Source organism: Pelobates fuscus, chromosome 5 (genome assembly GCF_036172605.1).
Source record: "Pelobates fuscus isolate aPelFus1 chromosome 5, aPelFus1.pri, whole genome shotgun sequence".
In the NCBI taxonomy this organism is placed as follows: Eukaryota; Metazoa; Chordata; class Amphibia; order Anura; family Pelobatidae; genus Pelobates; species Pelobates fuscus.
Genome location: NC_086321.1, coordinates 360,555,518 through 360,569,670, shown reverse-complemented (window position 1 = coordinate 360,569,670; position 14,153 = coordinate 360,555,518). Strand labels below are relative to the sequence as shown.

At 41.1% G+C, this 14,153-nt stretch overlaps 1 protein-coding gene across 5 annotated transcripts in view; it reads left to right on the top strand.

The window, feature by feature from the left end:
• The first annotated feature begins 1,599 nt into the window (after positions 1-1,599).
• Positions 1,600-14,153, top strand: part of MYH10 (myosin heavy chain 10) — a 93,692-nt gene continuing 81,138 nt past the window's right edge. For 2 of the 5 annotated variants that reach the window (XM_063456020.1, XM_063456017.1), the window contains exons 1-2: positions 6,144-6,243; positions 11,226-11,599. In XM_063456020.1, coding sequence (XP_063312090.1) covers positions 11,255-11,599 — 345 coding nt within the window. In that variant the 5' untranslated portion in view covers positions 6,144-6,243; positions 11,226-11,254. Of the gene's footprint in view, positions 1,673-6,143; positions 6,244-11,225; positions 11,600-14,153 lie in introns of those variants that run through there. The other 3 variants (XM_063456022.1, XM_063456019.1, XM_063456018.1) reach the window with 2 other exon arrangements.

Genomic DNA, 14,153 nt, shown 5'->3' with positions numbered 1-14,153 from the left:
CTTCTATACATGAGGAAACGTAGTCCTTACCTTTCCCCATTATTATTATTATTTTATTATTTATATAGCGCCATCACATTCCATAGCGCTGTTTATTGAAAACTATGTGATCAGGAAAAAAATATATAAAAAGATATTCGAGCGATATATAGAAGCAGATTAGTTAAACTTTACTTTTGGTGAGGGAGACGCTTTTAATGTTGACCAAGGCATGAGAGAAAGCTTACACACTTTTGATGAAATGGTACAAGACATCCTGTCTTGCTACAAGAAAATTCAACCACATTCGCCCAAAAGTATTGAAGATGCGGTTTGAATCTTGGGGCCTTCATAAATATCTGTCTGAAAGATGAACCTCCGTAAACCTAAAATGTGTAAAATATGGTGGTTAGACCTTCGTATTTCACCCGCGGCCTCAATGCACCATGCCCAGTATTAAAGTAATTTTATGATATAACACTTCCTCATTGCAGCTAAAGCTTTGACAATCAGACACTGGAAATCTGAGTCCCCCTGCCTTCCGTAAAGGGATTCCAGAGGTCAAGAAACTCCACCAATGGAAGGCCTTGTGGCTCACGCAATGGACCAACAGGTCAAATAGCGACCTGATGGTTTCACTGTAACTGACTGTTACTTGTAGAATTGGCCGGTTTTTAGACACTTATGGAAGGAGCTTGATAGCTTAGTAGTCTCCCAATTCTCTAACAGGTCACAGAGCTTGACCCCTTGCTGTCCCTCAGGTGGTCCACAAGCGTTCACCTACCTAGGTGTTTACTCTATTTGGGTCCATATCCTGGTTTCCTATATTAATGTTTGCTGCCCCTCAATCTCACTGTTATTATTAATATTTAAAATGCGCCAACAAATACCGCAGCGCTGTACAATGGGCTCATTCACTCTCCTCTTGCTTCTAACCCTCCCTCAGGCGTTATTATATACTTATAGTGTGCAGGTTTTATGCTGTTTTAGAACCATTCCTGTATATTTTATTGTATGACAAAATTACATTTAAAAAAAATATATATATTTTTTTAAACTAGTAAAATTATAATAATAATAAACTACAATAATAATGCCAATGATATTAATACAATTATAATTTACCATTTGTGACTTTATTAATAAAATAGAATAAAATTATTTCACAGCTTTAATAAAATGAGATCTAAAATAAATAAAATTAAAAAAAACATGGCATAACATTAATGGCTAACCATTACAATAAATTCAAATGATAAAATAATATAATTATAAATAAATAACATATGTTATTAGCACCCCGTGCCCACGTGGGGTCTAACCCAGCTGTCAATCAACGATGCGCAGCGCGGTCCAGGTGAACACGCCTCCTAGGATGGAATCCATGGAAACCACCATCCGCCAATCAGAATCTGGGACGGATGATTGACACTCCCCTTTAGCCAATTTCCTCGCGAAGTAGGCGGGTGGCAAAGGCGAGAAAATGATGGAGAGGCCAAAGTAACGGTTTCGGAGTGATTGACGGGACGGCCAACCAATGGAACTGGGGAAAGGGGAGGGCGCCGATCACGCGCGCCCAATGAGCGTGCAGTGACTGTAAGGGGGCGGTGTGGGTGGGCGGGGCTAGTGAAGGGCCAGGGCCGGCGGGTACCGGGAGCTTCTTACACGGACACAGGGAGCCCAGGAGCCGCCGGTAAGAGATCTCCGGGGCCCAGAAATCACCCATACACCGTCATAGAGACCCCGCCCTGCACCAAACAGCCAATAGGGGGCGCCCTCAGCCTCATTAAATACCCCAGGAGGGGCACATGGCCCTGAATAATACCCCTGGGGGGAGTGGAGGAGGGAATTTATCCTCCTGGGTTACAGTATCAGTGGGGCTGGGTGTGATAGTGTGCAGGATGGGGCTGTTACCATGGTAACCCCAATGATTAAATACCCCAGGAGGGGCACATGGACCTGAATAATACCCCTGAGAGGAGGAGGGGGGGGGGGGGGATTTATCCTGCTGGGTTACAGTATCAGTGGGGCTGGGTGTGATATTGTGCAGGATAGGGCTGTTACCATGGTAACCCTAACGATTAAATACCCCAGGAGGGGCACATGGACCTGAATAATACCCCTGCGGGGGGGGGGGGGGGGGGGGGGGTTATCCTCCTGGTACCTGCTGGGTTAGATCATCAATGGGGCTGGGTGTGTTATTTTGCAGGATGGGGCTGTTTCTATGGCAACCACAGGGTTTAACTACCCCATGGAGGGAATGATTAAATACCCTTTTACCCTCCATAATGCCTTACTGCCCCCTAGAAACGCCATTTTAAGGGGGGGGGAGGGGAGGGGGGGGTAAATGCCCCACTTGGATCCCACTCACCCCCTATTGTCTCAATGGTATACCCTTGGAGAAAGATCATTTTTCTCCAGTATATCCTTGAGGTGCCTACCTGATTATGCCTTCAACACCCAGAATTGGTACTTTCCCTGTGAGGCTATAGATGATAACACCTCCACCCCGGTGGCCCCATGAAAAAGCTATCTGTATGGTGGTATTTACCCCTTATTCATACCAGCCTCCACCCATCTCCTCCATATTGCCCACATAGGCCTGCTCTAAGCTCACACATACCCCCCTAACCCACCCATCCCCAGCAGCCCAGACTGTTGTCTGTTTCTGATATTTTAAATAATCATCCCTTGATTGGGAGGATATTCCAGAACGCGAAGACATGTATATTTTGATACTCCATGTCTGGTAGGGGTTAATGGCTTATTTAGGGCTTCAGGAATCCAGGTTGCGACAAGCTTGTATTTTAACTCCCATCAGTCTCAGCCTGTTACCTTTGCTACTTGTCGTATAAGCAGAACAACCCAGCTCTAACCTCACACGTCAGCTTTTACGCTTTTGAATGCTCATAATTAATGCATGGGGGATCTTCTACCCAGGGCGAATATTTTATTAGCCGGGGAATTGTGGGTCTTTACGCCCTGTTTATTACCAGTTTCCCAGACTGTCACATGCAGTTTGTTAATTCGTGATTCAGGGATCATTCTGCTGCTCTGATAGTCCTACAATTTTTATAGAATAAGAATGTTTGCTGTATCTTTTATATTCTCTCAAACTGCTTTAGAATTTAAGAATCCCTGGAAGCAAATGCGTAAAATTTTAGTCCGCATTCTCAGCAGATGAATGTCAAAATCACTATTTTTTTTTTATTCCCCTCACCTTCGATTCCTTTCTTCCCCCGTCCCCCACAGGACGGTCGTGAATTAATTCATCTTGAGAGGTACCCATCACCCCATCCTCTTTGCTTAGATGCAGGGGCTTCTAATACATGGTGAGGGCCCTGCTCTGGGTATGTACGCTAGGTCTCATTCAGGCCTATTTTGCTGCATTTGTGACCCCCACCCATTCTTCATTCCATGCTTAGCCTTTTATTTCCTTAAAGCATTTGGACATCCCAGCATGTCTGCATTCTGTGACTGCGTTTCAAGGTGCGGAATTAATCATGTCTTTCCGAGATCCCCGATAGAGAGCAGCTATTATTACAGTTATTTTAAGGCTGTTTCATGCTATGCAAGGCCTTGTTGCTGGGGGAAGGGTTGGCACAGGAGGGGTTAAGTGCGAGGGGCGAGTGTGGGTGAATATTTACTCTGCTGTATGGACCGGCTGCTCAGATCTCTCAGTTCAACTGTTCAGTCCTGTCTTCCCAGGAAACAAAGAGCTTGTCTGCATCATGGCCAAGACCGCTTCCATGCTTTCAGCGCCCCCCCCTCCTCTCTCCACACCTCCTCTAGAAACCTTGCATATGTGAGCTCAGGCACTCCTTCCCATATTGCTGCAATACCTGCTTAGATTTTATTTTTTGCCTTCTTTTAGTTAGCCCTGTGCTATATCTGTCCATATGCCCGATTCACAGAAAATATTTTCACAAATCCATACTCCCTAAATTGCGATATGCCTCATTCTTGTCTCAAATGCATCAACGAATACCTATTTTATGATTGGGAGAATAATAAAAAAAGAAAAAAAAAAGTATGGATGTGTATATATAAATGCTATATGTGTGTGTTAAAGAGCAAGTCTAAAAGTTGAGTAATCACCTTGGGAACCAATGGAATGTTAGTGCTGATTGCTCCATTTTCAGTACTTTGCTCAAATAGTTTTTTTGGTTTTTTTTTTAGCATGTAACACGTAAACTTTTAAAGCATTTTTTAGTGTCCAGTGTCTCATTTTAATGTCATGGCAGAATAAAAAGTCATTTTCACATATTGATGTCAAAAGACGAATCCACCTGCAATATCAACTTACTGTCTTCGTTTAATGTTATTTGTTGTTTAAGTTTTTATATAGGCGGGTTTATTTACTAAACCAGTATGGTAATTGAATTTAACATTTTGGGCCAAAATGACTGAGCTGAGAAAATTGTTTATTAGAGAATATTTTACATGCTGCTGTTTTGGCCTAGGATTTACAGTTCCCTGGTCCGTTTTTGATAATTCACAGTTACTCAATAACCCGAACTGCAAATGTAAACGGACAATTTCTCTGGTTGGAACAGATCTGCTAACTCCTCTGTGTCCTATGAATTATAAGGGAGTTGCTAAATTGACATGAAAATAGGAGAGATCTGGGGGGAAAAAAAGTATGAGTTTGTGAATTACCTGCAACTCCCATTGTACAGCGCTATGGAATTTGCTGGTGCTATATAAATAACTCACCCCCCCCCCCACCCCCCCACCAACCCTCCAGGGGTAGACCTGCCATAACATGGACATTTGTGAGGTTTATATGACCATGCACTAAAACAGGCTTCCCCAAACACCTGCCCCCCAGATGTTGCTGTACTACAACTCCCATGATTCTATGAATGAAATGGGTAGGCTGAGAATCATGGGAGTTGTAGTTCAGCAACATCTGGAGGGCCGGAGTTTGGGGAAGCCTGCACTAAAATGAAAATTGCAAAGATTTCAAATCCAAGACCAAAATAACCGAAATGGAAACATTCACAGAAGCCATGCTTCCAATTCGGCTAGTTTGGCCTTAAATTTGAAACTCAGTCTGAATTACTGACAATACGCACGTTCGTGAATAACACTATCTGTATTCCGTGCCTTTCTCAGAACATTGTTTTGGACTCTAAAATGCCAAGCTCACCCTCTGCCGCCAAGGCTTGCAGGGAGGAGTACCCCTCACATTGGACCTAGCAAGATGCTCTTGGTTTCAATAAGAGACTTGCACTGCTTGTATTATGTAATAACCTAAAATTCTAATATAATATCTTTATTTTACATATTAAAGTGGGAATTGTCTGCTGGTGAAAATGTTACTAAATTACTTCTTCAAGAACAGATAGGTTGTAAATGTGTCCAAGTAACGCCTTTTATGAAGAAAACTGTTATAGTACACAATGTTTGCTTATTTATGCACATTTTGTGACTAGTTCCCAGTAGTAGTAAAATGATTGTGATAACAGTCTCTGAAACAAGCTGCATCCCACTCAGGAACGTGCAAGTTTAACGCTATTGTTCTTAATCTGTTTATTAAACATCACTACTTCTACTGGAAGGCCGGTCTAGGAACCAACTACTCTTTCTTTGTGATACGTGCATCACAAAGTATATTAATGGGTATCTCTTATTAAATACTAATTCTCCGTCATGTGATGTTGCAGCCAGTAACTTGTTATTGTAGCAAATTCACACATGGGACACTTGCTATATTTAATCCGAGGGCTTGTGTCATTTTTCATTCTGAGAATCTGTTCCCCTGACTAACACATATTCGTGGCTATTCACTATAGTGGCAAGAATTGGGTATTAAAAGTGAATTTCAATTTATAGGCCAAATTAGTTTCAGTTTAGGTATTTTGTCCTAGCATTCTAAACTCACTTTCCATTTCTGACAGTTCAGGCTTTAGTAAATAGCCCTCTGGTTTGATCTCTGTTGGTTTAAACATTTGTTACGTGTCACTAGGACTAAGGGCATTTGGCAGGACAATTGCAAGATGAGGTTATGGGCATGTAGATGTTATGACGCACTGGGTGCTAGATCTGTCCATTAAGAGTGTTCCAGGGAATGTGGTGGCAGATGACACTGTCCTTTCCTAGCAAGCAGTCACAGCATGACAAACACACTATAATAGAAAGAACTTTGAGTGTTTAGGTAGCATTTTGCTTAAGACGCCTGAGAGAGCTGGATCCTGTCTGCTTGGCAGTTCGGGAATAGGGGTCAATGAATCCTGTAGTACTGGCACCTCTTATTGTAAGGTATGGTCATCTACTTTGCTGTATTATATAGGGAATATTTATAGGAGATCCAATAACTGCCCGCATTACATTTTAACACACTCGTTATAGCCGATGTAACGTCTATTACTTAGTGTTATCCTTGTTGTTCCATACAACTGCTGTTTTTGAAAGGTTTATATTTTCTACATTACTCTCTATTATGATTTATAAAACACCAACAACACATATGGTATTGTGAGATCGGTGGGCAAATATGAGTAATGCATGCAAGTCAACTTGGTCTTGTGGTAATGAGTTATATTGTTTATAACATAACCCCTCAGTTTAATTCAGTTATTTAACACCTCATATTGCTCCATATCATGCCATCCTATTACTCCATATAACCCTCCATATAACTCCTCCTATTGCTCCATATAACTCCTCCTATTGCTCCATATAACTCTCCCTATAACATCTCCCATTGGTCCATATAACTCTCCCTATAATATCTCCTATTGCTCCATATAACTCTCCCTATAACCTCTCCCACTGGTCCATATAACTCTCCCTATAACCTCTCCCATTGGTCCATATAATGCTCCATATAACTCTCCCTATAACATCTCCTATTGCTCCATAAAATGCTCCCTGTAACTCCTCCTATTGGTCCATATTACTCCTCCTATTGCTCCGTGTAATCCTCCTTTATAGCTTCTCCTTTTGCCCTATAACTTATGCTATAGCAAATAATACTCCCTATAACTTCTGATATTGCTCCACATAACTGTCCCTGTAACGCCTCCTATTGGTCCATATAATGCTCCCTGTAACTCCTCCTATTGCTCCATATAACTCTCCCTATAACATCTCCTATTGGTCCATATAATGCTCCCTGTAACTCCTCCTATTGCTCCATATAACTCTCCCTATAACATCTCCTATTGGTCCATATAATGCTATCTGTAACTCCTCCTATTGGTCCATATAATGCTCCCTGTAACTCCTCCTATTGGTCCATATAATGCTCCCTGTAACTCCTCCTATTGGTCCATATAATGCCCCCTGTAACTCCTCCTATTGGTCCATATAATGCTCACTGTAACTCCTCCTATTGGTCCATATAACTCCTCTTATTGGTCCATATAATGCTCCCTGTAACTCCTCCTATTGCCCCATATAACTCTCCCTATAACTCATCCTATTGCTCCATATAACTCTCCCTATAACATCTCCCATTGGTCCATATAACTCTCCCTGTAACTCCTCCTATTGCTCCATATAACTCTCCCTATAACCTCTCCCATTGGTCCATATAATGCTCCCTGTAACTCCGCCTATTGCTCCATATAATTCTCCCTATAACATCTCCTATTGGTCCATATAATGCTCCCTATAACTCCTTCAATTGCTCCATATAATGCTCCCTGTAACTCCGCCTATTGCTCCATATAACTCTCCCTATAACTCCTCCTATTGGTCCATATAATGCTATCTGTAACTCTGCCTATTGCTCCATATAACTCTCCCTATAACATCTCCCATTGGTCCATATAATGCCCCCTGTAACTCCTCCTATTGGTCCATATAATGCTCCCTGTAACTCCTCCTATTGCTCCATATAACTCTCCCTATAACTCCTCCTATTGCTCCAAATAACTCCTCCTATTGGTCCATATAATGCTCCCTGTAACTCCTCCTATTGCTCAATATAACTCTCCCTGTAACTCCTCCTATTGCTCCATATAACTCTCCCTATAACATCTCCCATTGGTCCATATAATTCTCCCTGTAACTCCTCCTATTGCTTCATATAACTCTCCTTATAACATCTCCCATTGGTCCATATAACTCTCCCTGTAACTCCTCCTATTGCTCCATATAATTCTCCCTATAACCTCTCCCATTGGTCCATATAATGCTCCCTGTAACTCCGCCTATTGCTCCATATAATTCTCCCTATAACATCTCCTATTGGTCCATATAATGCTCCCTATAACTCCTTCAAGCTCCATATAATGCTCCCTGTAACTCCGCCTATTGCTCCATATAACTCTCCCTATAACTCCTCCTATTGGTCCATATAATGCTATCTGTAACTCTGCCTATTGCTTCATATAACTCTCCCTATAACATCTATTGCTCCATATAACTCTCCCTATAACATCTCCCATTGGTCCATATAATGCCCCCTGTAACTCCTCCTATTGGTCCATATAATGCTCCCTGTAACTCCTCCTATTGCTCCATATAACTCTCCCTATAACTCCTCCTATTGCTCCAAATAACTCCTCCTATTGGTCCATATAATGCTCCCTGTAACTCCTCCTATTGCTCAATATAACTCTCCCTGTAACTCCTCCTATTGCTCCATATAACTCTCCCTATAACATCTCCCATTGGTCCATATAATTCTCCCTGTAACTCCTCCTATTGCTTCATATAACTCTCCTTATAACATCTCCCATTGGTCCATATAACTCTCCCTGTAACTCCTCCTATTGCTCCATATAATTCTCCCTATAACCTCTCCCATTGGTCCATATAATGCTACCTGTAACTCCTCCTATTGGTCCATATAATTATCCCTATAACATCTCCTATTGGTCCATATAATGCTCCCTATAACTCCTCCAATTGCTCCATATAATGCTACCTGTAACTCCGCCTATTGCTCCATATAACTCTCCCTATAACATCTTCCATTGGTCCATATAATGCTATCTGTAACTCTGCCTATTGCTTCATATAACTCTCCCTATAACATCTACTATTGCTCCATATAATGCTCCCTGTAACTCTTCCAATTGCTCCATATAACTCTCCCTGTAACTCCTCCTATTGCTCCATATAATGCTCCCTGTAACTCCTCCTATTGGTCCATATAATGCTATCTGTAACTCTGCCTATTGCTTCATATAACTCTCCCTATAACATCTTTTGCTCCATATAACTCTCCCTATAACATCTCCCATTGGTCCATATAATGCTATCTGTAACTCCTTCCATTGTCAATATAACCAGGACTGCCACTGATGTATAAAAATGTAGTTCTGGTGAGTGTGTTGTGCTCCTTTCATGCGTGCACTAGCAAGTTACTTTTAAGTCCTATCTAGTAGCATAAAACTTTAATATGAAGCCCTTACCCTTTAACCCCTCCTATTTCTCCATATAACTCCTCCCTATACGCCCCCATATCTTCATATAACTTCTCTATAACCCTCCCTTTAACCCCTCCTATTTCTCCATATAACTCCTCCCTCTACGCCCCCATATCTTCATATAACTCTTCTCTATAACCCTCCCTTTAACCCCTCCTATTTCTCCATATAACTCCTCCCTCTACGCCCCATTTCTTCATATAATTCTTCTCCATAACCCTCCCTTTAACCCCTCCTATTTCTCCATATAACTCCTCCCTATACGCCCCATTTCTTCATATAATTCTTCTCCATAACCCTCCCTTTAACCCCTCCTATTTCTCCATATAACTCCTCCCTATACGCCCCATTTCTTCATATAACTCTTCTCTATAACCCTCCCTTTAACCCCTCCTATTTCTCCATATAACTCCTCCCTATACGCCCCCATTTCTTCATATAACTCTTCTCTATAACCCTCCCTTTAACCCCTATTTCTCCATATAACTCCTCCCTCTACGCCCCATATCTTCATATAACTCTTCTCTATAACCCTCCCTTTAACCCCTCCTATTTCTCCATATAACTCCTCCCTATACGCCCCCATTTCTTCATATAACTCTTCTCTATAACCCTCCCTTTAACCCCTCCTATTTCTCCATATAACTCCTCCCTATATGCCCCATTTCTTCATATAACTCTTCTCTATAACCCTCCCTTTAACCCCTCCTATTTCTCCATATAACTCCTCCCTATACGCCCCCATATCTTCATATAACTCTTCTCTATAACCCTCCCTTTAACCCCTCCTATTTCTCCATATAACTCCTCCCTATACGCCCCCATATCTTCATATAACTCTTCTCTATAACCCTCCCTTTAACCCCTCCTATTTCTCCATATAACTCCTCCCTCTATGCCCCATATCTTCATATAAGTCTTCTCTATAACCCTTCCTATTAATCCCAATAACCCCTCATAGCTACTCTTATTGCTGTGTAAAAATGCTCCATAACTTTTTATTCTCCACCTCTAGCGCTTCAGAGTAGATCTAATTTTGTTGTTGTTGCTGGATCCAATTTAGTATTAATACTATTGCTAGTACATAATGTTAGCTTAGCGATCCATTATTTAAATGGAAAATAATCTCAGGACCCATTATTTAAATATAAAATAATTAGTGTTACAGTGCATGTTGCAAAACATCTTCATTACATTCTTCCTAGGGTCACTGCAGGGAAAATAATTTATTGTAGGCAGCTGTTATGTCAGGCTGACTATGATTAACATGATACCAAGAGGGACCCATTTGTAGGTCCTGACCCAGGGGTTAAAGACACTCTTCAAGCACCATAACCACTATAGCTTATTTTAGTGGTTATGTTGCTAGGAAGTTGTGTGTTTAGTTCTTTACGTTTTGTCAAATTCTTTATTTATTTTTTTTTCTCCAAGAGATGCCTCCCCTATAATGAATTTCACTTTGTGCTCGAAAACTATTTGACTGTAAACTACACTGATGGCTTCTTAACCTTAGAATCACTACAATACGCTGTAGTAGTTATTGTCCTTGGAATGTCCCTTTAAGAACCAATGCTTTAGAGATCCTGATATTGCCCCATGTAAACTCCTCCTATAATAATCAGTAGCTCTTCTCATTTGGTAGATATCCCTACAAGACCTATTAGTTTATTTTCTCACATTATGCTCCTAATTGATTCATATGACACACTTGTACCCATGTAAAGTTACCTCCGGTTATAAGTGTACCAGATATTTACATGTAAATGAATGTTACCTGAGCTACAAGGCTGGTTAATGGTTTAGTTTTAAAAAGAAAAACCTGGTTGGCAGTATTGACTCTTTTTCTTTCCTTTTGTTTAGGTGATTCCCAGTGACGCCTCCAAGTCACAATGTCTCAGAGACTGGGGCAAGAAGACCCTGAACGATACCTCTTTGTGGATCGGGATGTGGTTTACAACCCAGCCACGCAGGCCGACTGGACGGCCAAGAAGCTGGTGTGGATACCATCAGAGAGGCATGGCTTTGAAGCGGCCAGCATAAAAGAGGAGAGAGGGGATGAGGTAGTAGTTGAACTTGCAGAAAATGGCAAGAAGGCAATGGTGAACAAAGATGACATCCAGAAGATGAACCCACCCAAGTTTTCCAAAGTAGAGGACATGGCAGAACTTACCTGCTTGAATGAGGCTTCTGTTCTACACAACCTGAAGGACAGATACTACTCAGGGCTCATCTATGTGAGTACTCTAAATTTCCGATATTGCTTCTTCAACGTTTCTCTTTGGTTCCTGTTATTTCTCATTTACTTTTGTTTCTCTTTAGCTGGTTTTTCTTTTATGTATATATTTGCCTACTGGTTTCATGTCCTTGCCTCTCTGTTTATACTTTTGATTGTATTTGATATTTTCTACATGTAAATCATAATTCTTGGCTTGCTAAAAAACATGGGCGAGGTTGTAATTGAACAGGACTTCCTTGATAACAACCTCTTTCTTCCCAGGACTCCTAATCAGACTGGTCTTGTCTTCTGGTCTGGCTAATGTAATATGGGAGCCTCCCATGTGTAATTTATTTATACCGTTATACTATATGGGAATAAAATGTGCAATCACCTGTATATTGTGTCTAAAGTCTAAAGGAAGTATTCTATAATTTGGTGTGTGTTTAGAACTACAGACCCCATAATGCTTTGAAAGCCACAATCAATTAAATGCTAAATGGGAGATAGAGTAATACTGTAGCTGAAGAGGTAGTTCTCCGCTTTTGCATCTCTGCAGAAAGGAACAGAAGCCAGGACACAAAAGTCCTGGGCACTGTAACCCCAACTTTATGGTTAAACTGTTGCCTCTTTGATTTGGAGATTTGGGAAAAAAAGAAATAGGCTTATGGCTTCAAAGAGACAGCTCTGATTGCCCAGTAACCTGTGCGATGAGGCAATGTTTTGGTGCTAGGAGCACACATTAATTGCGGAGGTGCTATGCAATTGCCCATAAACCTCAAAGTACATCTGAAACCTGAATCAAGGACTACATTCATGTCTGGTGCTTATACTGTGAATTTTTTTATTTGATATGTAGATTAACTTGAATTTGTGCCTCTGGAGCCCATCTATTTGATGACTGTGGACCACCAGAAACCGGGAAACCGGGCCTCTTTTCTTTTTGAGTAAATTTTAGAGAAGAACTGGCTAAGATTTAAAATTCTTTATATTCTTTATATTTCTCAGCCTCTGTGTTAGGGTGGATTCAGGGTGTTAGTGGGTAACAGATTGTCAGTTAGTGGGGACAGAGGCATTTGCCAAACCTCTTGTCTCGGTGTTGTCCATCTCAACTGAATGGGTCCTTTGAGCAGGAACTGGCATGAATCTGTGATGTAATTTCCTGTCATGTTGAATATTCATTCATTCATTCATTCATTCTAGAATCTTGGCTCGGAGTTCTTAACTCCTGTATTATTGAGTTGGTCAAATATCACGATAATTTTGCAAAAGGGAAAATCCTGACTTTTACTTTCTATGCGAGGTGTTGAAGACGTAGCGAGTGTTCATATAATAGAAAACCTTGGAGTGGGGAAATAGCTCCTCTTTGCCAAGTTTAAAGTCTCTAAATAGGAAACTATAAGGCTATAAAATGCAGAAGTCTGTCATCATCCTATTTTAGCCAGTGAGCACCTTCCTCTGGGATCTACAAATTGTGCAGTACTTAGCTGTGTGGAATAGCTTATAGTTGGAAAATCCTGCGACGTTTATTAATGCGTCTTGCCATGAATCAGGGATATGTTGAATGATGCCAGCTTGCAGAGGATTATGGGAGTCCTGGATCGGCAATCACTGCCTTCTGATGTAGTCTTCACATAGTAAAGCAGCACTCAATATGTATTTTTAAAATCATTTAACAAGGTAACGACTGCCAGGAGTGCAGATTCTCTGCTAAGTTCCCAACAGCAGTATGTTAACAGAGTGATGGAATCCTGGTGTTTTTATCAATCTGGAAATATTGTAATGCCTGGAACAATTTTGCAAGAAAAATAAAATAAAAGTAATACTTTAAATGTATAAATAATTAGTCACTTGTGTAGATTGCTGGCTTTGAGGGGAGCAACTTGCAGCTCTGAGAGCAAAAGCGATATTAAATAAGCGCTACGGAATCTGTTGGCGCTATATAAATAGCAATAATAATAATAAAAGATCGGTATTAACTGCCCTACACTTCCTCATGGTATTGAAGAAGCTTGTGGTCCGTACTTTGAGCGAGTGCGGAACTGGACACCTTTGCAATCCTGGAACTTCAGCATGAATTGGAGTGCTTAGTGACACACTTACCCTCAAAGTTTCCCCACACATACACATACCCTCTCCAAAAACTGGAGTAGATGAGAAGAGAGGCAAGTATGTAATGAAACGGGGGTAGATTAGATAATAAGAGAGTGGGAGAAAAAATGAAGAGGAAGGATTGCCGATAGAGGACCAGATGGCAAATTATAAGGGAAAAGATTCTGAAGAGAGATGTGGAATACATGAAGAAGCGGCTATGTGGATTGTTTCCTACAGTGGTACTAATACTTGCTCCGAACCAACCTAGCTCTTTATGCCTCTCTGTTATTATTAAAAGATGTAAGTGGGATACATGCGTTTGTCTAAGGAGACCTTTAGGCATGTTTATTAACAGGATAAATTTAGTTGCCCCATTCATAATATGTCTGAAAAGTTAAAAGGACCCTGTAGGCACTGTAACTGCTACATCTCATGGAAATGGTTTTAGTGTGTGGAGTCCCCCGGGGCTGTTCCACCAT